Source organism: Mauremys mutica, chromosome 12, assembly GCF_020497125.1.
Source record: "Mauremys mutica isolate MM-2020 ecotype Southern chromosome 12, ASM2049712v1, whole genome shotgun sequence".
Classification (NCBI taxonomy): Eukaryota; Metazoa; Chordata; order Testudines; family Geoemydidae; genus Mauremys; species Mauremys mutica.
In genome coordinates this window covers 78,811,877-78,838,858 of record NC_059083.1, presented here as the reverse complement: position 1 = coordinate 78,838,858, position 26,982 = coordinate 78,811,877, and the positions used below count along the sequence as shown (strand labels likewise).

At 43.2% G+C, this 26,982-nt stretch overlaps 1 protein-coding gene and 1 long non-coding RNA gene across 4 annotated transcripts; both read right to left on the bottom strand.

The window, feature by feature from the left end:
- Positions 1–4,464: 4,464 nt before the first annotated feature.
- Positions 4,465–7,344, bottom strand: LOC123345785. The gene is made up of 3 exons (XR_006572863.1): positions 7,144–7,344; positions 5,964–6,079; positions 4,465–4,545 (listed from the first exon to the last, which is right to left on the bottom strand). It is a non-coding gene; the product is annotated as an uncharacterized LOC123345785 (long non-coding RNA).
- A 1,724-nt stretch (positions 7,345–9,068) lies between these two features.
- Positions 9,069–26,745, bottom strand: SOX9 (SRY-box transcription factor 9). Of its 3 annotated transcripts, none has more exons than XM_044982833.1 (4): positions 26,626–26,745; positions 13,667–14,084; positions 12,202–12,455; positions 9,069–11,487 (listed from the first exon to the last, which is right to left on the bottom strand). In XM_044982833.1, exons 2-4 carry the CDS (start codon positions 14,074–14,076, stop codon positions 10,697–10,699), a joined length of 1,455 nt encoding a protein of 484 aa, XP_044838768.1. In that variant the 5' UTR covers positions 14,077–14,084; positions 26,626–26,745; the 3' UTR covers positions 9,069–10,696. The 3 variants fall into 3 exon arrangements, with proteins under 3 accessions (XP_044838768.1, XP_044838767.1, XP_044838766.1); XM_044982832.1 differs by lacking the exon at positions 26,626–26,745 and adding an exon at positions 16,400–18,405; XM_044982831.1 differs by lacking the exon at positions 26,626–26,745 and having other exon boundaries at positions 13,667–16,385.
- Between the last annotated feature and the right edge of the window lie 237 nt (positions 26,746–26,982).

Here is a 26,982-nt window from a genome sequence, read left to right as displayed (position 1 = left end):
TATATTCTCTGTGTGTGACCATGTAAAATGGCCACTTGTTGCTTAGTCTGTCTGTGTCCTGGGTGCCTGAGTCAAAACTTTGTCCTTGATAACCTAAGGAATTCCCTTTATGTTGGGCTTAATAGCCTATTACACAAATGTGTGAAGCAAACCTAGTGAAACTCCTGAATGTATGTGATTCTCTCTTACTGTCTGTGAGCCTAAGGGATTAAACAGAACACCAAGAAATCAGTTCTGTACTGGGAGTTGGTGCCATAGTTGCTATTTATTTTGTGTTTTTATAGAGGCATCACCAGATGGTGTCATTATATGTAGTTTTGGGAAGACATGCTGTGTGGTGGTGGTGGTAGTTTTGTTATGCAATATTCTGGACACAGGGAGCTGTTCAAGCAACAGGAGAACTTACTCTTTGCTTTGGTCTCTGATTGGAGTAAATTTTTGATGCAGTGTTGCTCCTTGGAAACAGGATGTTGCTGTTGGGCTGAGATTCCTGAAAGAAGGGATTTCTCTGCATGATGTTTTTGACCGTCTCTGTTCCAGGATTGGTGTATATCTGTAAATAAAATAAGTTATGCTTAGAATACACCAAGACTGATTTCTCCTCCGCTAGGAAGGCAATTTGCAAAGCCCTGGACATCTGCTGCTGCTCTGCAGAGGAGTGATGCTGGTTTCAGGACGGGACTCTGGTGTCAGAAGTTAGGGTAACGGTATAATGGCAGCCCCAACAGAGGTTGGGGCTCCATTGTGTTAGGAGCTGTACAAATTCATAGTGAGAGACATTCCCTGCCCTGAAGAGCTTACAATCTAAACAGACAAGACGGGCAAAAGATTAGTATCCTCATCTTAAAGGTGGGGAACTGAGGCACAGAGATGTCTTTGCCCAGGCCCTGCAGAGTCTCCTTGGCAGAACCAGGGCCTGTGGGTATGTCTACACTGCAAAGAAAAACCCTTGGTGGCGGCTCTGACCTCGGGTCAATTGTCTCAGTCTTGTGGGGCTTGGACTGCAGAGCTAAAAATAGCAGTGTACACATTTGGGCTCAACCTGGAGCCTGGGCACTGAGTCCCCGAGTCTGAGCCTGAATATCAACATTGCAATGTAAATGTGCCCTTAGTTACAAGACCTCTCATCCTCTCCTATGTTAATCTGTTCTGCACCTCCCATTCCCATTGGACCCAGCGGTGGAACACCTATTGAAATACCAAAATGAGGCTCTTGTAATATTTCCAGACCAGCCAGATCTTGCAGACAGATCCACACAGATGGACCCCATCATGCGAAAGACTCCCTGAAAGATCAGGCCCTGTATTGCCAATATGAGACATGGAAAAACGGTAAACAAATGATCACTCTACCCTGCAAAGGGTTAAAAGTAAATGCTACAGTTATAGTTCTTTTTTTTCTCCTCTCGCTCTCTTTTTTCTTTCTTTTTAAAATGGAAAATGCATGTGATGGAGATAAAAATCCACAAAGGCTCTCCATAAATACTCTCTACAAATAATCAGATTTAGGGAGGGGAAAAAATCCCGGATGGCTTTTTAGTCACTGAAAATTGAGAGCAGCTCCGAGGCAGGTCATTAATTAAAAATGTGCCTTTGGAAACTTGTTTCCCGGCCCTTCGTTGAGCTGCAAAGCTGATTGTTATTTCGTAGTTCAAAAGGTTTTTATTGAAACTTTAATAAACACAAACCCTTTTTACGGGGAAGTGGAGGTTTTTTTCACACGGCTTCGCTATAACCCCGGCTTTTTGCTATAATCAGAAGCTGCCTAGTTCAGCGCATTAAAACTGTGCCAAGCTTTCATTCTTCTGCACAAAAAATGGAGTTTCACCATAACTGAGTTTGCTAAATGGCTCTGACCCAACATTGCTCATGAAGGCCCATCCCCTATTGACGTCAGTAGAGTTTTGCCTGCAAGGTATAACCCTAAACAGGTTTCACGTGTGTAATGCCCAGGGCATTATTATTATTATTATTATTTTATTATTACATATTAATAATTTGTATTATGGCAGCCCTGCGGCATTACAGATGTTTCCCTGCTTTCCCAGCCCCAGTCAGGGATCAGGGCCCATTATGCTGGTCCTTGGACAAACACATAATAAAGAGATGGTGCCTGCCCCAAAGAGCTGGCTCTTTAAGTCAGTGGCTCTCAAACTGAGGCCCAATCAGCACACAGCTGTGGCCCATGTGACGTCCTCAGCGCCGGGCAAGTAGTATATGTATTGTGCAGATGCGGCCCATATAACACATAGAGAGCTGCATATATGGCCCACAATGGTAAACAGGTTGAGAACCACTGATCCAAGTAAATACATCTCCCTATGCGCCTTATGATCAATTATTTGTATGACACCTGTGGCCACGAGGTGGCTACTGAGATGGGGGGCCCCATTGTGGAAGGTGCTGTACGTACACATCGTAAGGGACAGTCCTGTCCCAAAGATCCCCCCCCCCTTGCAAAGGCAGGATGTGCATTTTCTCTCCCTTCTGCTCCTCACTCCTGATCCATCAGCGTGTATTAGATGTTAATAAGAATGTGTATCCGACAGGTTCCCATGCAAGGCTGCTTTGTGTGTGGATTTGGTGGCTGAATATTGCTGGCTAGAGACCAGTGGAGATGGCGGGGTCAGGGGGCAGCCCAAGGCGCAGTCTTCTGCAAGGTTTGGATATACACAGATTTGTCATGTCTGATCTGCAACAGCCCCAATTTGTGCTGGGCCTTTAAACAGCTCAGCAGATACAATCCTTACCTGCGGCAACTGCTGTCGCAGTCCTGGGCTCCCCAGCCTGCGCCCCTCAAAATCATCAGCTTTTGAAAATAATACACCTTGGGTTCTTTTTTATTTGCCTTCTGATTTCTTGGGCCTTTATGCTTTACAGGCTCATTGGTTTCAAGCTTTTTTACTGCGACCACAATCGTTACAAACTTTGTTTTTTAAAACGGAGGCTGAGATATTCTCCTGACTCCAGGAGCTGGGGCTTGAAGAATAAAAATCCTGGTGATAAAATCCTGAGAGCTGCATTTAGAAATGTTAGGCCTGGCAGAAAGCACAGCACTTCGCAGGATCCCAGCAAACAGCTGGCGGCGGCCTAGCTGTCTCTGTTAGAAAAAGCCCTTGGATGTGAACAGTTGTCACAGGCGATGCTAACGCAAGCTGCCTGTACTAATAGCTGACAGCATTGTTTCTTGGCCCATGTCCCCTCACGGGGTGTGTGTGTGACGGGGGAGATATGTGACAAAAGTCAGGCTGGACAGCGGCAGGCAGGTGAGGTGGCTAGGCGGCGTGTAGCTATCTGGCTGGTTTTAGACAGAAGTTTCTTATTGTTTTTCTGGAATCAGGGAGAAACCAGCACTCGGGCTAAGGATAAGGTAGTGGGGTCCAGTGAAGAGAGAAGGTGACAGCAAAGCAGCTGGGGCTGATCGGACTGTTCTCCCTGCTTCATCCCCCCAGCTCAGCCCTGCCTTGTAGCTTTACTGGTAGTTCCCTCCCTTGCGGTCCCCACCACACTCTGCCTGTTCTCAAACCTGCCCTACAGCATTGCGGGCATTCCCCGTTGTCCCAGCTGTCCCTGCACTCTGCTCTGTTATCTGCTCTTTGGCTCAAACTTGCCCTGCAGCATTACAGCAGTTCCCCTAAACTCCAGGCTGTGAGAGTCTCACCCTCTCCTAGGCTCTGCTTTCTAACTTGGACCTGCCCTGTGGCATTACAGATGTTCCCCTGCTTTCCCAGCTCCCACGTCTCCCCTTCTCTTCCCCCCACCCCACCCACTCAGCACCCACTTACCCTGTAGCGCTATGGAGCAGAGGCTGCTCGTTGTACAACAAACAGCGGCACTGGAGAGATACTGCTGGAGCCATTTTTCATTTGTGACCCAAGTCCACCCCAGGTCTCCAGAGGTGGAAACAAATGCCCTAGAACCCACAGCACCTCTTACCCAGGGTGAAGCATGGCTAGAACTGGGCCAGAACTTTCTTTCTGGCAACAAAAGCCGACAAAATGTTCTGCGACTTCATGGCAGTTTCACCCAATTGTTTCAGTTAAAAAAAAAAATGGGAAAAAAAATCTAAATGTTTTGATTTTTAAACATTTTGTTAAGAGTTGAAATGACTCTTGATTTACATTTTCCAGGTTGATATCTAATGAAACATCGAGCTCAACCCCAGCAGAGTATGTCTGGTTGTTTTTTTGTTTTGTTTTTTAACTCGTCGTCTCACCAAAAATTTTGAAAAATTACATGTCGTGGTTCTGCCCAAAATCGATATTTTATTGTTTTCAGACTTGCCAGTGAATCAAAGAATCCCTCAGTCACACAGTTCTACATACGATGTCTCTGTGCTTGGACTGGGCTTTCTCTCTAAAGTGAAAAAAGCCAAGTGCTGCTGCCCTGGGAGGACATAAGTGTTACAATCTCCTCAAATGCCAGCTGTGGAATATGACTTGACTTTTCTAGACAGTCATTCCTGGGGACACCAAGCATGGGCTAGGTAGCCATCTCTGTTCTCTTCCCGCATGTCGCCACTTTGGAAGGAATCTTTTCTTCCCGCTAAGGAAATGGAAGAAAAACATAACTGAAAAAATAGAACAGCAGCAGCAAAGACAAACATCTTCCTCGGGACCAGACTCCCCCCTCCCACCCTTTTTGGATGCAAAGCTGCACAGTGGCATTCCTTATTGGTGATTCATTACAGCTCTTATGGTTAGCCCTAATCATACGTGGTGCCAGGAAAGCACTGATCTCAAAGGAAGTTAGGAGCCTGAATGCCTTTGAAGATCTAGACCTGAGCATATAGGCTGTAGAACTGATATGCGATCCCCATAGATCTGACTGTTTATAAATATGTTCCTGGAATGAGGCAAATTAGATCGGGAAATGAAATAAACAACCCCCTAGAACATTTTCCTGGTTTTGAAATGTTTTCCCTCTTTCATTACTGGGCAAAACACACACAAGTAGTAGAAGGAAACTGACTAAGTAGTTTACTTAGATTGTTGGCTGCCTGGACCAGGAGCAGTCTTTTAGTTCTGTGTGTGTACAGCTCCTGGCACAATAGGGTGCTGGCGCTACTGCCATACAAATAAAATAAATATTAATAACTAAGTGACCTAGCTGGTTGACAAAGGCTGTGTGTTTTTTTTCATGGGAAAAACACTTTGGGGAAAAAAAACCAAAACATCCTGTGGGGAAAAAAATTCCAGTTTGAAAAAAATGGAGTTGCCTGACAAACGTTTTTTGGTGGAAACGTTTCCACATACTCTGCTCATCCAGGTGAACAAATAATAATAATACCCAGTCCTTGTATAGCACTTTACATCAGCGGATTTAAAAGTCCTTCACAAAGGAGGTTGGTTTCGTTATCCCTGTTTTGTGGAGGAGTTAACAGATGCACAGAGAGGTGAAGTGTCACCCAGCAGGTCTGTGGTCAGGCGAAGAATAGAACCAGGTTTTCTGAGGCCAAGACCAGTGCGCTCTAGCCACTAGGAAACACTGCCTCTCTGAAGCTGACTCTCCCCAAGTACTATTCAATGCACGGAGTAAACAAATCCCTTTCAGTTATAGTCCTTGTAAGCGATACTTGTAACACAAATAAGCAGTATATGATAATACTGATTCTTTAGATTACACTGGTGGCTAGAGACCCCAAGTGAGATCAGGGTCCCATTGTACTGGGGTTGCATAGACACCTTTAAGAGACAGCCCCTTCCCCAAAGAGCTTACAATCTAAGTAGAACTGTCAGTGGATCGGGGGGAAAAGGAAGCATTATTATTATTATCCCTACTTTACAGATGGGGGACTGCGGTGCAGAGAGAATAAATGACTTGCCCAAGGTCACATAGTGAGTCTGTGGCAGAGCGGGGAGTTGAATCCAGATCTCATGGCTCCCAGTCTAGTGCCTTCAAGACCAGCCATTTAGTACCTAAGAAATGGTCAGGCAGAAATGTGATTGTTAATGGGCACCAACCGCTTGGAAATGCCAAGGCCGAGCAGCTCACTTTAACGCCCCACGTTGTGCCGAAAGTCTAGGAGCGATTGCCTCCTGCACAGCAGCCAGCAGGGAGGTATGGAGGCCGTTGCAGCCTGTCAGGCAAATATGTAGTTAAAGGACACTGCAGAACAGGTGTTGTGGTCAGTAAGTGATGGCAGCGCCCGAGGATCCCTTAAGGAGTAGTGGAATGTGTGTCCATTGCCAGCATGAGGCTGTCTCGGTGATCATGCTGCGCCTTCCAACCAGACTCTGGCTGCTGCACATCCATAGGAACTAGCCCCGGTGTTCTTAGGTGAATGACTGGGCCGTTTCAAAAAGAGTGAAGTAACACAATGAGTTCATGCAATAACCTTTAACCTCTGTAATGAAACGAAGCTCTAGCCATGAGTACACGTCTCAGCGTCTCAGAACCAGCAGACAGAAACTCGGAGAGGGTTGGCTCAGCAGCAGCAGGGAACAGCACCAGGTGCTGCAGGTTAGATGTGCATTGGCAGAGCGCCTACACCTGGAATAGCGGTGGGTCAGGTTTAAGGTGCATTTGCATAGCAGTGTGTGGCGAAAGCAGCCCTGGAATAACAGTGGGGGCTGTAGATCAGGCCTGAGTGCTGTGTAGGGTTCCCACCACTGGAATAGCAGAAGTAGCTGCAATCAGGGTGAAGGTGCATTGGTGGATCTCAGTGACTATATGGCTCTGGGCTAGCAGGAGGCGCTGAGAGATGCACTAACAGCATAGGGTGGCCAGGAAGGTGTTTCAGACCTGGACGGTGGTGCCTGCTGGCATTGCTCACGGGGGTTTATGCAGCTTAGCCCACTGTTAGCTTGGCTGCACTTGGCGATGTCAGCATCTCACTCTGATGGGCAGCAAAGGTATTTTTTAATTACAGAGTGCTGAATAAGAGCACTTAGGTACTGACATAGCAATATAGATACACGGACACGGACGTGAAGGCACAGTCCTGCTGATGGACATCACCCATGCGAAAGGGGTGAGACCCGTGCCAAGTTCCAGCTCAGAAATAAGGTTTATGGGCTTACTCCTACTCCCATTGAAGTCAATAGGAAAACTCCCAGGGCCCTAATTTGGGGTTATACAACCCTGAAAGACTAGGGCCCTGCTCCTGCAAAATTCTTACTCGTGCAAGTAGCTCTTACTCACCCAAGTAGCCTCACTGATAACAGTGAAAATACTCATGTGTGAGAGTATTTGCAGGATCAGGAATGGAAGGAAACCAACCCTTGCTGGTGCCAGAGGGAATGGAAAAACCAAGCGGATCCCTTGCTTGGTATTATCTTGAGAGCCTCTGTCCCCTTCTCTTAACTTCCTTCCATTGGCATGTGAGCTGCCCGGGAGGCAGTAAATGAACCCGATGGAAGTGCAGCTCCTGGGAGGGCGGGGGGAGGGGGTAAAATTCTTCCTAGCAGTTCGGCAGGAAGCCTGAAGTCTCAGAGTAAATATAATAAACAACTGTGACTACGTGTCCTTTAAAACTCCCAGCATTCCCCCTGACTTGGAGGAAAAGTGACATCACTGTACAGAGGCTGATACCTGTTCTGTTCTGCTGCACAGGGAAGGGGATGATATCATCTGTTTAGTGAAAATGACCTGAAAGTCCATATGAGCTTGGAAACTCCCTGAATGATTCATGCCAAACCGAACAGAGTCCGATCTCCTTTCCTCCCCCACGCTCCCGCTGTGATATGAATTGGTTAAAAACTGAACAGCAGGCATGGCTGGTGCACATCAAATCAAGCTCAGCTCCATCCTGGGGGTAGAGATGTGACGTGCATTGTCACCTTTCAGGTTAATATGCTTAATTTTCAGATGGGACAAGTCAGGTGGGTTCTTTCAATCACTTTCACTGCCCTGGAGTTACGCCAGGGATTAATTGGTCTTTGGTTTTCTTTGACAGTTGCTTCTTTTTTCATTCTTGTTGTTTTTCCACTGTTGCCCTCTTCCCCCCACCTCCCCCACAAAAAGTAAAAAATAAATAAAACCAAGTTCAGCCTTTGGTTTGTGCATTTAGACCATCTGGCAACTCTGCGGCAAGTCCTCCATTCATCTACCTAACAGGCAGAGAAATGAGCAGCAGCAATGCAAATCCCACTCTCCTGTCAGGCCCACTCATGATTGATTAAAGTATGCCTCCTCTCGAGCTGAGAAGGTTGCCTCCTAGAGAGTAAGAAGGGAATTCTAGCTCCATTTCCCACTATGGTCCTCTTCATCTACTCTGGCAACAATTAGCCTGAGATCTGACTGTGATGTTTGTGAGATAGACACTTGGCCACCAGGAATTGGGCTGAGACCCCAAACTTGTGTATGAGTCTATGTGTACAGGACACAAGTGTATCTTACCAACTGTAATGTGTTACTGTAACACATTAATATGAACGCAGCTTTTGAAGGTTTTTCACACTGGCTTTCCTGAGAGGTAGTAGGAACCCGGTAGCCTTCTATTTGAATTACCTATCCTGCCATGGGATTAACGCTGACCGTATGGGGCTATCACGGTAGCAGGAGGAAATTGACACAGTTGCTTGACTTCAATGGGAGTTTTGTATAAAGAACCATTTCAGGATTGGGCCCAGTTAAGCAGGCTCAGGTCCCAAGACCAGATAGTGATAAAAGTTAATCAAGACACGAGACAAAAGTATACAAGTCACTATTTAAAAAACCCACTGTAGCTTTAACGTCCTACTGTTCTTTAGTGGATGCACTTAATAAAATATGCACAGTTACTTTTTTAAATTTTTAATACAATGTATATTTATTGCAAACAATAATATACAAAAAAGGTAAGTTTCACAAAGAGAACAAATGGTCTTGCAAACAAAACAAAATAAAACAAACTTACCTAAAGACACAATATGATTTAAATGACAGGTCTTTTAAGTTACAGAAATACTTTAAAAAGATCTGCTTTTATACAGAAATAGAAAGAGGCCATATTATGAGTGCTTTAAGATTTTTTTTTCTACTGAATCCCTAAAAAAAAAATACCCCCAAAACAAAAAAAACCTCCCACAACTGTTAACAAATATATCATTTTTTTTAAATAAAAAAAAGTTTGCTGTCTTTTTTAAAAAGCAATTCTTAACTGTTCAGCCACAGCTTCACCAAAGTCCCCACCTCAAAACAATATCAAGGGGTGGAAGGTTAGCAGGAGGACACACATGCTTTTGTCAATAGTGTCTTGTGTCTCACATACACACACGTTCGTGTGTCCAAAAGAGCTGAGGCAGAAAACAAGGCAAATGATTCAGTGATACACTACATTTGCAATCTCTAGTTTGTACAAAACAAAATTCCAGTTTATCCTTCAAACAAAAGAAAAAAAGGAAGAGGCCGTGTTTGTACAAACCTAGGACACAGATTCCAAAGAATAACAACAACAATAATAATAATAAAAAGGAATTAGAGATAAATAACGAACTGGTTACAGTTTAGATCATAATTTAACAGGCATCGTACCCTCCAAATAAGACTCCAACAAATCTAATCGCTTTTAAAGGAGTTAAAAAATTGGAAGGGAGATTTTAAAAAGAAAATCTTGATTAAATTGGCTTTTCTCACAAAATAAATAATTTAAAATGTGTCTGATGTTTCCAATGTGCCCTACGGGTTTCAGCCAAAGCCCACTGAAGCCAATAGGGGTCTTTAATGGTCTTGGGATCAGGCCCTAAATGTTTGCACTCAAGGCTCTTTAAAGGGCTGGGGAGGTGATGGGAGGCTTCCAGCATCTGTCCTGCACATGGTGTCCAAAGCAGGAAGCTGAGGAGGGTGATGCTGGTTGTGGCATCATAATCTGCTGCTGATTGTTGGTAAAAGAATCAGACATAGGTTTTCCCAGAAATCAGATCTGCCTCCCTTCTGGGCTCTGTCTTTCTCCTTGCACTGGAAGGCAGTCGTATAAGAATCTCGAGGAAAAAAAAATATTACAGGGTTGCTTTTAAGGCTTTTCAACAGCGCTGCTTTAAGGCTCAAGGTCTTTAAAAAAATAAAACTAACACATTCTCCTCCTGGCTCTCTCTCTACTTCCAAGTTAGAAAAATAAAGCCTATTTTGTTTTTAACCCCTTGCGTCTCCTAGGTTGCACAGCTGACCAAAGCTTAGCCTGATGCCAATCACTGTTTAACAGTTTTTCTTCCTAATTAATGCACACCGTTTTATTTTATTTTTCTTTAAAGAAATTACTTTTATCTATACAAAAATACCTCTGACTGCAAGAAAAGCTAGGACTGCTCCACTAAGTGTTGTTTTAGCTGTTGGAAAAATAAGAGCATTTAAAAAAAAATCTCTAAAAATATATATAAATCCCCTCAAATTGGTAACGAATCATACACAGTACATACTAAAAATATTTAAAATAGAGAATATTCCTCACAGAGGACTCTGGGTATTTTTTTTTCCTTTTTTTCTTCTTCTTTTAATTACTGCTAAAAATAATTACGAAAGTCCAAACACAGGCAGATGAGTTGGCCGGTGAGAAAGCTCATCTCTCGCCCCTGACTCAAGGTTAAAGTCCAGTCCTTGGAATGTCTGTAGCGAGTTTTGCTGGTTCTCAGCAGAGTGGTCTGGCCACTTCCTGAAGGGTGCTGTAGTGCAGAAGGCCCGATGTGTTCTCTTTTTTCATCATCTTTAGCGTTAGTGTCTTAAAAAAAAGTTGGAGACAGTTCTTTTTTCTCTCTTGTTTTTGTTGTTGCTGTCACCCTTATGGCCTGGTAAGCTGTGTGTAGACAGGCTGTTCCCAGTGCTGTGGGCTGTGGGTCTGGGGAATGGAAGGGACTCCGGTAGTGTCTGCAATGGGCGTGTACATGGGCCTTTGGGTGGGGTTCATGTACGTGAAGGTGGAATAGAGGCTGGTGCTCTGGCTGGCCGCATGGCTGTAGTAGGAGTTGGAACTCTGGTGGTCTGTGTAGTCGTACTGCGAGCGGGTGATGGTCGGGTAGGAGGAACTGTAGTGCTGGAGGTTGAAGGAGCTGTAATTGAGCTGCTGAGGGGAGTGCTGCTGCTGCTCGCTGTAATGGCTCGGGCTGAGCTGCTCCGTCTTGATGTGTGTCCTCTGCTGGGACTGGCCCTGTTCGCCGCTCAGGGTGGTCATCGTGTGCTGCGGCTGGGGCTGGGCCTGGGGCGGGGGCGGCTGCTGTGGCTGCGGCTGTGGCTTGGCCATCCAAACATGCCCGGCTCCAGCTTGAGTGGCTGACGTGCTACTGATTCCATAGCTGCCGCTGTAGGTGACTTGGCCGGGTTGCCCGTGAGTGGCTGGGACTCCAGGGTGCCCGTTGGGTGGGAGGTACTGGTCGAACTCATTGACATCAAAGGTCTCTATGTTGGAGATGACGTCGCTGCTGAGTTCCCCAATGTCCACATCCCGGAAGTCAATGTGGGGCGGCTGCCTTCCTCCTTCCTGCAAAGGGCGCCCTTCTCGCTTCAGGTCTTGCTTCCCAGGCTGGACATCTGTTTTGGGTGTAGTAGGAGGGGTCGGGGGCCCCTGGGACTGCCCTGGAGAGGAAAAGAAATAGCACATGCAGTCATGAGTTTGCTGCTTCCCTTGCAGTTAAATTAAGTGAGCGCTCTGTCTCTTTGGTTGATATGGCACACAGCGAGCGCAATAAGGCCCTGAAATCTAAAGCGAGCTGTTTTTTATAAGCAGGAGGCGTTGTATAATGGTGATAACTCAGTTAATGGTTAACTCAAGATCTTTGAGGCCCTGGCAGGTATCACTGCTTTGCCCCTGAAGTCAGTTGCGAAGGGTAACACACACGTTTCCAGGTTTGTAACAAGAATGTGATATGTATCTGTGTAAATATGTAGCACCAGATAAAAGATGGGGCTTTTGAGATGGCCTGCGGCTCAAAGTGATTTTTAATTTAATTTCTGAATTAAAAAGCCAAAAACGGGAAACCGTCAATTGAAACTTTGTTGCAACGAGAAAAGTTGGTGAAAAAGTCTGAAGCCTAGTAAGCGTGTTTGTGTGAGTGGATCTGACGCTGGATCCAGCTCTCGCAAGCCGTATCTACTGTTTGTCTGTCACTCTGTCTCTATGCAGATTGCGTTTGGAGCCTGGTTCAGAACACAGCCTGAGCTGTGGAATCACAGCCAGCATCTCCGTAACATACAGGCCGCTGTGTGTCTCCCTGGCTGCCTAGTCCAGCGTGTTGGGCCCAGGAGTGTGTGCCTGTGTGTCTGTCTCACTGTGTACGGTTGCATATTTACCAGAGTGCTCCCCGGGAGAGTGAACCTCGCTCATGCTGGAGGAAGACTGAGGAGAATCCGCCTGCAGGGCCTTGAAAATGGCATTGGGGGAGATGTGTGTTTGCTCGGAGCCCTCCTCCTGCTCCGACTGCCCGTTCTTCACTGACTTTCTCCTCCGGGGCTGGTACTTGTAGTCGGGATGGTCCTTCTTGTGCTGCACCCGCAGCCTCTCGGCCTCCTCCACGAAAGGGCGCTTCTCGCTCTCATTCAGCAACCTGGGCAAGACACAGGGGAACGGGGGGTTAGTTGCCTCTCCAAGAGCAAGGGCAGCTTATAGCATGGGGCACTGCCTAGAGGGCCGGCCCCAAGGGGCCCCCTGCCTCGACCTGCCATAAAGAGCCATGCACACCTAGGGGGCTGCAAATGTCAGCTCACGCTACTACGGCCAGGTGCGGTGCAGAGTGCTGCACCCCACCCCCAATAATCTACCCCCTCCCCCAGCCTTCCTTCTGCACCCTCCATCCTGCATGACTAGCACAGCTCCCCTGCTCCAGCTTGGCATCTCTCTGCATTGCAGTTCCCCTTCCTGTGCGGCCTGCCTCTTGCCATTGCTTCACCCTCTCTTGCTGCCCGGTGCTGCCCTCTCCCCGGCCCCATCCCCCATGAAACTGGCAGATTGTTTTGGTGGCCAAACAAGACACAACAAAACTAGGGCAGTGACTTTCTTCTCCCCCTCTGGGGCTGGTTGGAGCCTTTCCCCCTGGAAGAGGCGTGTGCGCACACACTGATTCAATAAAAAGGGTAGATGACTAACACCCTGGATGGCTCCGGGCACCGCCTCTGGAGGTCCAGCTTCACTCAGAACTTTCCCCTTCTGCTGCAAATTTAACTTTTTTTGTTTTGTTTTGTTTTGTTGTCTCCTGCAGTCCCAGACTAAGCCCGGGCCAGGTGACTCACTTTCTTTCTCCTTCCCCTTCCTCCCTTCCCTGTCGATGCTGAAGAAATCAGGCCATGCACCATTCTCCAGAACCACCCACCGCTAGCTTGGCACGATTTCCCCAACTTTCTGTCTCCCTCCGCCCCGCCATGACCATTTATTCGTTTGTGCACATCTGATGCCATGTAAATGAAGCCCAGTTTTCTACACACACACACGCACACACATGTTCCAAACCGCCCTCCTCGTGAGCACCAGTCCCTTCCCAACCCCTGCCAGGGGATCAAAGGGCTCTTCTCAGCTTCCCACACCCCCCTCCCGCACCGGAGCCCCCCTCCTTAGCCATGCAGGGCAGAAAAGCCACTTGAAAGTGGAGGAGGCCAGGCCCAAGGAACCGCCTGCCCCAGTTTTGGCCCCAGCGCCAGCTGAGCTGCATTTCCCCATGCACACGAGTTCGCCAGCCGCACACACCCTGCTGCCAGCCCCGAAACCAGGCGCTCTCCTGCCCGGGCCGAACCACTCCCCCCCCCCCCCCCCCCGGTCACTCACCTCCAGAGTTTGCCCAGCGTTTTGCTGAGCTCCGCGTTGTGCAGATGCGGGTACTGGTCCGCCAGCTTCCTCCGGGCCGCCTGCGCCCACACCATGAAGGCGTTCATGGGTCTCTTCACGTGGGGCTTGTTTTTGCTGGATCCGTTCACACGGACCGGCATGGGGACCAGGGTCCAGTCGTAACCCTTCAGGACTTGGCTGACCGCCTCTCGGATGCACACCGGGAATTTGTCCTCGTCGCTCTCCTTCTTCAGATCCGGATCGCCCTTGGGGAACGTGTTTTCTTGGGGTCTGGTGTTCTCAGTGTCCGATCCGGAACCCGAAGGGCAGGGGGACCCCGCGGAGTCGTCCGACATGGTGGGGCTAGGGGCGCCAGAGATGCATTTGTCCTGCTCGTCTGTCATTTTCATGAAGGGGTCTAGGAGATTCATGCGAGAAAGCGGCAGAGGGGAAAAACAGTGGGATGAAAATCAAGGGGTGGGGGGCAAGGAGGGGGGGGGGGAGGGAGGGATTAAAAAAATAACAAGAAAGTGGCAAAGCCGCTTTAAAACCAGCTGCGTTTGTGGTGGAGGAAGCAAGGAAGAGATGGAGGAGGGAGTTGGGGGTGGGGGAGAGAAGGAAGGCAGCAAAAACTTTGCAAAAGAAACAAGAAAGTTTTGCGTGGTGAACAGCAGCTTGCAGGAGGAAAAAAAAAAGTTTGTTCACAGCCCACTGCAAAGTTGCTGCTGCAGCGATCTGCTCTCAGAGACGTGCATGGACCCAGCTCTGAGGATAGTCAAAAGGGGGCGGGAAAGTTTGGAGTTAGTCTTATTAGCCCCCTCTCTGTCCCCTCTTTCTCTCTGCCTCTCAGAAGAAAAAAAAAGTTCCTTGGTTTTGGAAAGTTTAAGGCTCCCAATTTCACCTAGGCAATTTCAAGCTCAGCTCTCCAACTCTCTCTCCGTGTCTCTGTAATAAATACTCTCCTCTTCTATTTCACCTTAGAAACTTTCAGCCAATGACAGCCCTGCCCCTGGGGGGCTGGCACACAGATGATTGGCTACAAGTTTTTTTTTTTAGGGAGGGGAGAAATGAGCGCAGCTCTCAGAGAAGGGGAAGAAAAAAATACAGAAAAGTAGAAGTGTCTGAGTTTACTCTTTGTACTTCAGAACTTTTGTGATGCCTTAAAAGTAAACTCTTCTTTATTTTATATTTGTCTAGGCAAATGTTTATTGTTTTCAGCGGGACTATGGACAGTCTGCTGGTCTATAAAAGATACTCCAGGGGTCAAATTGCATCACACAGGTTGTGTGCTCCTAATTTGCACTTACTTTGGCGTGGAAAAGAACTTTCTGTGAAGTAAATGATTGTGTGATTCGCCTCTCTTTGTTTTTCATTATAATAATACCTATAGCTTGTTTTTAAAAATACACTTGTCATCAAGGAGGATGTGGTGCTCACTGCTCTGCTGCTATTCTTGAATTAAAACCAGCCTGGTTTAAAGCCACGCGCAGGCTTCTTTGAGAATTCGGTGCTTTACGTTCCGTACACACAGATGTAGAGCTAGCTTAACTCTGCAAAGTTGTGTGACAATTTATTGCTGGGCTGCCTTGTTCACAGGCTGGTCTTCTGGTTTGTGACTGTAGTTTGAAGACACTAGTAATTTATACGGTGTCAGTATGGTGCAATTGGGCTAGCAGTCTTAAAATTAAACCTTAATTATTCAGTGGTATGAAACATGCTAAGTAAAAGTTTGGCTACTTTCTGCATTTGAATACACTAATTAACTTTATATACTGCTCTCGTCCATCGCTGTAACTTGCATTTATAGAGCTAACCGATTGCACTGACGTTTCTCCAGTCTTACAATATAAACGGTATATTCGCATATCTGAGCTTCATAAAGTTAAGATGTACTAGAAAGAGTGATAGTTATTTACAACAGATTTGTTTGCAGGATGAAATAAAGAAGACATTAGGGATACACATGCTCAAGTTTGTTAACTGCTAAGCGAGAACAGTCTCAACATATGCAAAGACCATATCTAAAATAGATGCAAAAGAATAATAAAACATCACGTTTACTAATACATAGCATTTTCCCCAGCATTTAAACCCAGAGATTCTCTCTTCCAGTAGATTTACTTGCATGATATAGAATGCAAATCTTTGCCTCTATATTTGCAGAAAGACTATTTTTCCTGCTGCAAATGTTTACGTTTTCATTACACGTTTTGAATATCTTATTGGTTCTCGCTAGTAAAAGTTTAACTCATTTTCAGTTTGCTCTTTATCTACTGTTCTTTAGGGGCCGATAACTGGTGTAGAACATCCAAGATATATTTGTTTTGCAAAGCTGGTATAATTCTGAAACAAACTGGAAGGGGAAAAATTGAGAATTTTATTCCTGATTTTAAGATAGTCATAGCACACCCACAAGTGATAATTAAACAAGTTTACTGTGTTATAAAGATAGAGATGAAAATAGTTTTAAACATACCTATGTGATTATTTCTTCTCATAATAAACACGTTAATGTCTCAACATATGTAGATGCACAATCATATCATACACATGCCTATGTTATCTCGCAGTCACAGATCATTAGATATTTGCCAGAGCTACTGCAAATAAAACTTAACTGTTGATAGAAATCATTTAAAATAGGAGAAGCACCCTCATTGTTGTCATGTTGTTTGATCACCGTCAGGCACCATTAAGTGGGTTTGCTTTGCTTTCTGTGCGTTTGATACTCACATTTCATACTCCCGTTTCTTTTTTTGGAACTTTTACAGTTGTCAACAATCACCTTTCCGCTGGTGACATGTAATTCTTTTCTTCATCCAGAGGGGGCGCCAAAAGCCCAGAAACTAACCTCAAACTTTTCGCTTCAGGAGACCTTTTTTAGAGCAGGCTTCTTGCTGCATCTGGAGTCCGCTTTGACAATCAGATTTATCAGCTCGAGTCATTTTTCCTTTCACAAGATTCAACAGCAAACGTTACGTAGCAAACCGCGAGGAGAAACTGATCAAAGTGTTTTCAGCCAGTGATCAATGAAACGGACAAGATACCAAATAGTTATAAAATACCGTATGGCGAGGCGGGGGGAAAGGATTTTTTTAACTTTTGCGGGAAATCTACATATTCTAATGAAAGTTATTCTGGTGCATTTTTTCCTGCCCCCTCCCAGTCCATTTTTTGTTTCAAGTGTCATCAATCCCTAATTTACTTTTGATGCTGCTATAAAAGAGCGCTTAATATTTTTCTAAGGTTGATTTGGGAAAATTAAGGAGTAAAATGAGACATAACTAAATAATTAAAAAAAACATTTATTCCAAGAATACAGCGTGTTGGTCACACCATACAGTTCCTCACACGCGTTTTCTAAACTGGTATAATTCATATTTATAATCGAATCCGTCTATATTTCCCAATGCCCTGCCAATGTCAGTTTCGCGGCGTGTTGAAGTCTCTCCCGGGCAGAGCCTATGCATTGCTTAGGAAGGGTTAGGTTGCTTTCCAGCCTGACTGGGGACACTCTTTCACAAAGACTTGTCTCTGTCCTTGCACACTTTCAATCTGGGCAGCAACACACGATTTTTAAAGAGTTGCCAAACGGGCCAAACGCGATCAGCAAAAAATAAACAAACACATCTCAACCCACACGTTAAAAATCGCAGCCATTTATATTTCTTTATAAATGGCTGCGATTTTTAACGTGTCTTTTGAGATGTGCTTAAAAACAAACAAACCCCAAACATTCCCCCTTCCTTTGTAGTGAAATGTTTAGCACCTACATTGTTAAATGCAGCCTTTTTCAATACAGCAAACGAATTGTCAGAGATGATAACACGGTTATTATCTAGGTTGGGAATAAGATACAAGTTGTGCTAATACTTCAAAGGAAGAAAAAAAAGACTAAGCTGAGAACTGAATTTCAGAGCAGATGCTTTTTAAAGACTGCGATTCCGAATTGAACCTAAGGGTCTTCCCCCCATGCTTCCCTGTAAACTAAATGATCAAATCCTCTCGGGCCAAAGTAGGGAGACACATTTTTTTTGCTGTAGTTTTCCTTATAAAATATACAGTGCCTAATTCTGAATTCAATTCAAGCCCCGATGTCGGGTTTTCCCCTAAGTGCTTTATTGAAACTGCTTCAGTTCATAGCCTTTGTTCTGTTAAACAATTCCTATAGATAGCATTGTCATGCTGGGTGATAGTACATTTGGGAGGGGGCATTTTTTTAAAAGTGCAATTATTTTTTAAATGGAATTGGAAATTGTGTGTGAAAAAATAAAAAAAAGGCACAGGGGGAAGGAGCTCTGAAGAAATCAATTTGAATAAAAACTCCCTGTTAGACCCTTTCTGTATTTGCTATCTTTCTCTGGGAGTTTTTGCTTGGAAACCTCTGGCAAACAGCTATCTTTGGGTGAGCTGAAAGGTAAGTGTATGTCTTATTTATAGAGCCTTTGTATGAAATAATAGGGGAGGTGAGAAGAGGATTTGTTTTTTCTTATGATTGTCTGCAACACTTAAAAACATTTCACAGTGTTACAGATATGACTGGACTAAATATGTAGCAGAGACCAAATAGGAAGATATACTGAGATTTGCATCAACATTTGGGATGAACATAGTTAATCTATTCTTAATATTTAGATGGACAATTTTGGAAAAAAATTCTCTTACCAATTTAAGACTCAGATTAGCTATTTCAGGAGGCAAATTTAGCACAGTACATCTATTTTTAAATATTTGGTATAGACATATCAAAGAAAGCTCAACCAATACATTGTTCTTCTCTGAGCTGGAACCCGCAAAGCAGAAAAATCTGAACAAATGTACCTGGAGGAAAAGGGGGGTGGGGGAAAGTGACAACAGATTGTTCCATGCTGTTACTGCTGATTGATGGGCAAAGAAAAAAAAATCCATGATTTTGGAGGATAATTGACTTAATGAAAAATGTGATAGAACATTTTTCATTCTGAAAGTCCATTTGTTGAAAGAATTCTGCCTTTTCATGACAAGAGAATCTATTTTAACAAAAGAAAGTGGTTTAACAAGTTTGAACAATAAACAAAAGAAAAATGTAAAACAGATATCGTGCCGTTTCATAGTTTGCATATTTTTTTTATTAAAAAAAGCTCTGTTCTACAGAATAGTTAAAAAGTGAATCTGATTGATCGGATTGTCCATATGTCTAATAAGTAGAATGGTTTTTATTGAACTCCTGTTTTATACAACAGGTTAGTGTGTTTTAGATTTTAATCTTATTTTACAGGGAGTATTCAAGCCGAGGCTTCAGGAAAGATTTTTGACAAATAAGAATGTGAATTACAATCCTCATCCGATTTTGTTCTCCTCTTGGTCTGATTCAGGTTATTTAGTTATTTCAGGAAACCCTCCTTCTAAGCTACTTTAGCAGAGAGGGAAAGAGACAATCAGTTTAATAGCAAGGGGACTAATATCCACACAAGACACTAAATAAAGATTTTTCTCTCCATCCCTACATATGTTTACCAGAGCTATATTGACATGAATCAGATGTGTTTGCTGAGAGCCGGCTTCTGCATTTACATGTAAGTCAGTTGTAGGACCCTGAAATGAGCAGGGAGCAGGAGAGGGAGAAAGGAGGATGGCAAATTCACCTTCATGTTTTCCTTATGAAGTTCAGTAATTTCTAAAGTCCATTGTGTCTCTCCTCTCTACCCCAGACTCTGATTACACCCCCCCACCCCATGAAGTCGTCATGCTGAAATTGCTGACAGCCACTTATTTGCATAGTTGCCGGCTGTGATGTCACCAACACAGCCCTGGGACCTCTCTGCTGGGTCAGAACGGACTCTTCGTTCGAACAAAAAGTTCTTCCTTGGTAGGATAAGAAACCCAGGGAAATGCTGGCTCACTGCATTTCTGCTGGGAGAAATGTTCGCCTTTTCTAATGATGTGCTGCAGAGCGAAAGCCCTTTCTGTGACTGCTTATGCTCAGCCATTTGGAGTGTGTGTGTGTGTGGTGGGGCAAAATAGAGAGGAGAGGGGATGCACTGTAACCCTTTACAAATATACACCAGGAAGCTAATGCAAAAATCCCTCTGAATTTTGCTGTATGCAAAACTTTTCATAACTATTCCATGGCACAAAAGCAGATGCCAGACAAGTCTGTACTTCCTAGATTCCTCAGTGCGACTTCCATTTGGAAGGCAACTTTCAACTGGAAAATCTGGGGGTGTAATGAATTTTTTAAAACTATGTAATCATTTTGCCCACTCATAAGCCGTAGAATGATTTCTTAAATAAGAGTGCACTGTTCGTGCTCATGTGCGTAAGACAATTTCATCAACGTCAAAACATTGACACATTTTTATTGCCACTTACTAAACTAAAAGGAGTGAGAGCCCGGAAACATGCTCTGAACAGATGTAAATCTGGAAGGTCAGTGTTACCTTTGGTCAGTGCAGAATGTTTTCATCTGTTGGTGCAAGATGTTAGCATTTTAGCTAATTTATCTCATTCAGATTGTTTGTACTTAGGTCACTGGGGCAGGAACCTTGTACCTTTCCAAACACGTTGTTGTCACTTAACAAACAATAAATAATTGTTCACGATATTTTTTATTGACACAAAAGAATAAATATCACTTTAGCTTAGAGAATGACAGAGGGGAGAATTAAATCCTTCCAGGATTCTTACAAGCATTGTGAAAGGCAACCCATGTGGATGCACGTCAGGGTTAACATTAGAAACAGCTGTTGCCAGGCCGCCAGAGTTGTCTGAGGCCCTTGTGGCACTTACAGAGATGCCAGGAGAACAGTGGGTGCTTTAAATTGTGGCTGAAAGTGGTTGGTGGCTGCAGGAATGATCTTGTGTAGGAGTGGCCCATCACATCCTCCTCTGTTTGGGTTAGCAGTCTGCCTCACTGAGAATCCAGTAACCACTGGGATGTTTCCTTGTGTACTGTAGCTATTTAGCAGGCATTTGCAAAATAATTTCTTAGACCACTTTCTGATTAGTCTTTGTCAGGAGGAACACGGGTCTCTGTCCTGTTTTAATAGTGAGAGTGGTGGCTGGTAGGTGATGGCTTTGGGGAAGAATTATGGCTTATTTTGCAGCCTGAACTAAGAATTCTTTGGTATTTGTGCTGAATTATTATATTAACCTTAACTGTTCATTAACAAAGCTCTTTAAAAATCTATCTATCTATCTATCTATCTATCTATCTATCTATCTATCTATCTATCTATCTAATCACCAGTTTGCCAGAATAATTTACAACCCTATGCTGCTGCTGAGCTGGGCAAAATGTCGGTTGATTTAAGCTTTGGAACTAATGAAATGTAAAGCAATGGGAGTGAAAGCTGGACCAGTGGCATTTTTCTCTTTCTTTGGATTGTAAAGTGAAGGGGAGACTACAGATTACAGTGTGATTTCCTGAAGGACATTGCTGTTTTAATGTTTTAATTAATCACTGAAAATGACTACCTCTTCATGCTTGCCATACAGAATATAATGAAAAGTTTCCATAATGAAAGTATAAAGCACAGGCGGACAGTGCTGCAATAAAAATACTGTAACTACTTTTAAGGGCTGACTACTTTTGGGTGGCAGGGTCAGACTGGCTATGCTTCTTTATTTGTCTACAGAATAACTGTGGGCTGATCCCTGCTTATGAAATAACACCTTTCTAAATAGTATTGAGATTTGCTGCTGAACAAAATAATTCCAGGAGTATGAATACACTATGGGCCAGATCCTGTTTTTGCAGCAAGTAGAATCAGACATTGCACTTGAATCTCCCAGACAGCAGCAAGTACAGTCATTGCCTCTGATTTTGTAAAATCTCTTTTGCTCCTGATCATTGGGTGAAAAAAATGTTAGAAGCACCCAAAATGTGTAGAGACCAAGAATTGGTACAGGGAAAAATAGACAGGGAGTTTTAACCCATCCTCTGGTTATGAACGGTAACAGCAGAGCAGAAACTCCAGAGACTGGTTGATTCTATTTTGCATGTTTGAATCCAGATCTCTGAGCTGAGAGCACCTGACTAGTTCTATAGGATTTTTAACATGTCTTGACTCCAGGGCAGACTTCACCAGTGTGCATGTGTATGCAAACACAATTTTTGTTTTCTCCCCCTTCCTCCACACTTTGAAACCACTGCACACAAACTTGTAATTTACCAGTGTTCTCTTCTAAAGATTATTATTTTAAAAAATAACATTGGCTTCAAGCTCTGCAAACTTTGTAGGTCTCAGATGTATCTGACAGTTGAAAGTGAAGGGGAATACCCTTGCAACAGTACAGAATTTTTTCCCATGCTAGTGGAAGAGGAATATTTTGCAAGATACTTTCAAACAAGTTAGGGTGCATCTTATTTTTGGTGGTCTGGTCACATACCCTAATTTTCACCTCCTGATATGAACATAGATACTTTGTTCTGACAAAGGTCTTGAGATGTGATCCAAGTATGCTACCAGGCACAAGAACCAAGCCAAAAATCGCCTTCTCTTGCTTTCTGCTAGGTCAGAACTACGAGCTCTGAAGAGGTATCCAGGAGCTACTTTTCTAACTCAAGTTCATCTCACTTTGAGTCCCACTTTGGAGTGAACATTGCCTGGATATGGATCTGAATCAGATGCTCAATCTGTTTTGAATAATTTTATTTTAAACCAATCATAGGAAAAAGGTCAAACTCTGCTAACGGGGGCCAAAGACCCGGCTTCAAATTCATAACAGCACAGAGATGGCTGGACAAGGAATAGATGTTTATTGAACAACCAGTATTTTTTTTTCTTAAAATCTGCCCTATACAGCAAGAAAATGATAGTAAAAAACAGCTTCCCAATTTTCCCCGCATCTGCTGTTTGACTGAAAGATTTTTCATTCAAATTTAACAAGTTCTCTGCATTCAGATCATCTGTTTATCTGCTTCCAAACTCCATCAGAATTGTATATATTCCGAAGGATGCAGTGTTTTAAACTGCAGTTCGTTGTGTTGCAGGTATGGTACGTGTATTGAAGCTAACATGCTGTAGAAATTGTACCTGATATTTCATAGTCACCTACAGATAAATGCATGGGGGTTAAAACTAGCCCTATTATATTTTCCAAGGAATAGTTCATATTACGCAGTCCAGCAATGGCTTACAAGAAATTCATGAGAATTGGAAGGGGGAATAAAACTACCATTCTCTCTACCTGTTTGTGCAGCTCCTTCCTAATGCAGGGAGAGCTCGACTGTTTATTTGGAGAGCTAAAGTTGTGGAAATATACTTGGAGGGTGTAATGTGGACAGCATGTGTTTCTGGGAGCTACCTGAAGTCTGTGTCCTAATAGCTTGCAGATGTCCTCAGGTCACTGATTTCCTATGGGCCAAAGAACGCAGCCGCCACCCCTCCCAGTTCTTCAAATTAAAAAAAAAAAGGGGGGGGGATTTCACTTCTGGAACTTGTAAAATTGTTTGTTTGGTTTTTTTCCAGCCCCTTTGCCGCCCCCCCACCCCCCCAATAAGGAATCATTTGGAAATTCTAACTGCCCAGCCCATGTTCATTTGGAACTATGATTTATTTGAAAAATAGAGAAATCTGCTATGGGATCCGTTTTTGTTTGCTCAGGGTGGGAAGCTTATTTACATTGGAATTATTTATTTAAAAACTTCAATTTTCTCTACTGCATAATAAACAGGTATTCATATATATATATGTGTGTGTATTTATGGGTGCATATAATATATGTGTGTGTGTGTATATATATAGGCTTGGAAGGATTAGGTTTTTGTTGGTAAATGTTGATTTCACCATACACACAAGCTGACGATAAGTATTTCCATCAATGATACTTAAAATTTACAGCTAGGCAAAATAAGAAAAATCCTGTCTGAGAAGTTATTAGAGTTTGATTTAAGGATATTTACTTTGCACATTTTGGCAAGAGATGTTGACAATTTGTGCATGTTTTAACAGTTATAAAGCTTGAACTTTTTGCTTCTCAACATTGGTCATTAAAATGATTATTGACTAACCCCCCCCGCATCCCTAATTTCCCACAACTGTGAAAATTTAGATAAATAAAAATAGGAAAAAGGCTTAAAACATAATTTTGTGCAACCGTAAAAATGTCAATTGATAAAAATAAATGTCAATATTATCCACTGAAATTATAAAAAATAAAAATGGAATTCTGCCAAGTCTATATGTGTCTGTGTGTATATTTGCGTGTATATAGATGTGTGTGTGTGTGTGTGTGTTTCTCTCTGTCTCTGAATGTATATTTATGTATATGTGCATGTGTGCATTATCCATATATATTCACACAAGTTTGCTAAACATTATTAGAAGACAGATCAGATGTTTCCTATTCAGCTGGCACTATATTACTTAAAAGGACCTAATGAAGCTTTTGCAGAAGGATCAGCACATGCAGAACTAACCCGTTTTCTCTCTTTATTTCTCTTTTTAATGAAAGAAATGGTGGATCCTTAAATATGATTGCTGGTAAAGCTTGACATGTTGATGAATGATTCCTCTCTCACATCTGCCTTTGCTGATCCAGACCCCGAGTAAGCAAAACACATAAGGAGTTGTCTAACTTGAAGCAGTAGAGTAATCCCATCTCTATTCAGTAAAAGCAGGTAACTGCTTGAAGTTAGGAATGTGCTTATGTACCTTGTTGAATTGGGACCCTAGTTTTTGGCCTCTGCTCTCACCTTTGTGGAGGAGAAAAGGTGAATGGCATCTTGCTTTGTCATTTGAAGCAGGGGGTTAATGAGATACTGGTCTCTCCCCTCATTTCCAGTGGAAGAAGATTTTTAACTAGCCCCCTCACTCATCTTAAACGTGGCGATGGGAAGGAAGCTGCCTACCTTTGGGACTTGTGGAGCTGGCTGGACTTCCCAGTAAGTAAGATTCGAAGGTTTAAATGGTTACTGTATTGGTAAATGTTGGCAAACGTCATTTCACCGTAGAGCAACAAGGTGGGGGAGGTACTGGACCAACTTCTGTTGGTGAGTGAGACAAGCTTTCGAGCTTACATAGGCCTGGATTTCACTGTCCACACACAAACTGATGACAAATATTTCCATGGATGATGATTGATATTTATGGACAGGCAAAGTAAGAAAAGTGCTGCTTGAGAACTTACTAGAGTTTGCTTTAAGGATAGTTACTGTGTATATTTTGGCATGTCATGTTGACAGTTTGTGTTTCTTGGTTTTAAAGCTTTTAACTCTCAACATCCATTAAATAATTATTGTCCAGCCCCCAATAATTTCATGTAATTGTGAAAATGTAAATCAGTTAAAAATGCTTTAAAATAAACATTAATCTTATCTGTCAAAATTATGAAAAAAATATTGACTTCTGCCCAGCCTACTGGTAGGTTTACCTGCAGCATTTGTTGGCAGCTCTCTCTGCATAGCCTGATCACCTTGCACAGGTTTAATTGGTGCTCTTTTGAGCAGCACGTCGATGATCAAGCACTTCGGCACCTAACTCCCATTGACTTTCAATGAGAGTTAGATGCCTTAAGCGGCCTGAGTGCCTTTGAAAATCTCTTTCTTTCTCTCAGAGCATTTTGGGCCTAATCCAAGCCTCACTGCATCTATCTATTGACGTTAGTGGGTTTTAGACCATCATTATTATTTGCATTTTGGTAGCACCCGGGGCCTTCAGGAGCCTCATTGTGCCAGGCACTGTGCACACGTATAGCAAGAGAATGCCTCCACCCTGCAGAGTTTGCAATCTAAATAGACAAGACAGATGAAGAGTGGGTGAAAGGAAATATTATCCCTGCTCTATAGATGGGGACCTGAGGTTCAGAGAGATTAAGTGACTTTTCCAGGTCACACAGGAAGTCTGTGGCAGAGCCAGGAACAGTACTCCTATCTCCTGAGGCCCAGCCCGGTGTCTTAACCACAAGATCATCCTTTGTTTCAGATTAAGCCCTTTATCTGCATTCCTACATTTCTGCTTGTCAATTGCTTGATCGACTGAGTGTAAAAGCTTTGGAAAGGACACTACAGAAACTAAAACCTGCACCTGAAAAATATAATGGCTTTCAGTTCAAAGCAACTTGTACCTACTCAATGTGATACAATAGGATTCATAACATAAATTCCTATTTTAACAATTAAATAATGAAATCTTGCTAGGGATAATATTTGTTCTATATCAGAAATGGATCTATTTTGTATTTGCTATGTTTCTTTTCCAAATATTAAATCGGCTATATTACAGATAACAACACTGTATTTTAAAGAGAAAAAGATCACATTAAAAACTCCAAATGAAAGTGAATACAGTAATGCAGCACAGAATGTATATGGTCAAAAACATTCAGGGTCTTTTCTCTCTCTCCTTGATAGATTTTAAACATGTGTTGACCATTTAGCTTGGCAAAAGTCCCACATTTTCGATAGAAGTTTAAAAAAAATTCACCATTCTGCTAAGTGGGGAGAGATCACTCTGAGAATAGCACATGTCCCAATTATTTAATAATAATAACAGCTAATTAATAATTAACAATATATTTAATATAAAAAAGCCAGGATGCCCAAGGAATATCATTGCATTTTTTGGTTTAAGGCGTAATCTATTGCAAATCTGTCTCAGAACAGTATATATACCTTTGCTCACAGCTTCATTCACTCTCAGTCTAAACTCATCCTTCATAACAATCAATCCCAGGTCTCTCTTTGTAGCATGCAAGTGACTTTGTAGAAAAAAGATGAAAACAAATGCTACCTTAATACAAACAATAATAAGAAACTATAACTTTCACAGAGCAAGTCAGATACTGTGTAGCTATCTTACAGAGCTGAAGGAATAAGGCTGCCTTAGACTTCTTTGCATTGCAGATTTGAAACTTGCAATATAGGAAGAAAAAAAATCTACTTTCCCCACCCATCCAAAATAAACTCCAGATGAATAATATTTGAATGGAGTAAATGAAATATTGACAATAAGAAGCAGCAAGAGATGAAAACGTACCTTCATATGGAGGACAGTTGATTTAGTTTCTTATTGCTAAACTCTCTTTTACAAACCCTGGTGTTGGCAGAGGTTTGCTCGGAATTCAGGGGGATCGAATGAGAGATGTCTTTTAAACATAGCCCCAGTACACCCAAGTGTCTGCGATTATCACATACACAGCCCATTCTCAGGTGTAGTTACATTCACCAAAATATTGATGGCAGTCACTTTTCCTGCCAGCTCTTATCTGAGGGGGCTTGAGCCGGAACTTGGCAGTGCCTGAAAGGAGGTATTGTTACTATTTTTTTAAAATAAAACAGCAGAGTTTAGAAACAAAGGAGGAATTTGGATCTTTTCTATCTGAGACAGTAATGT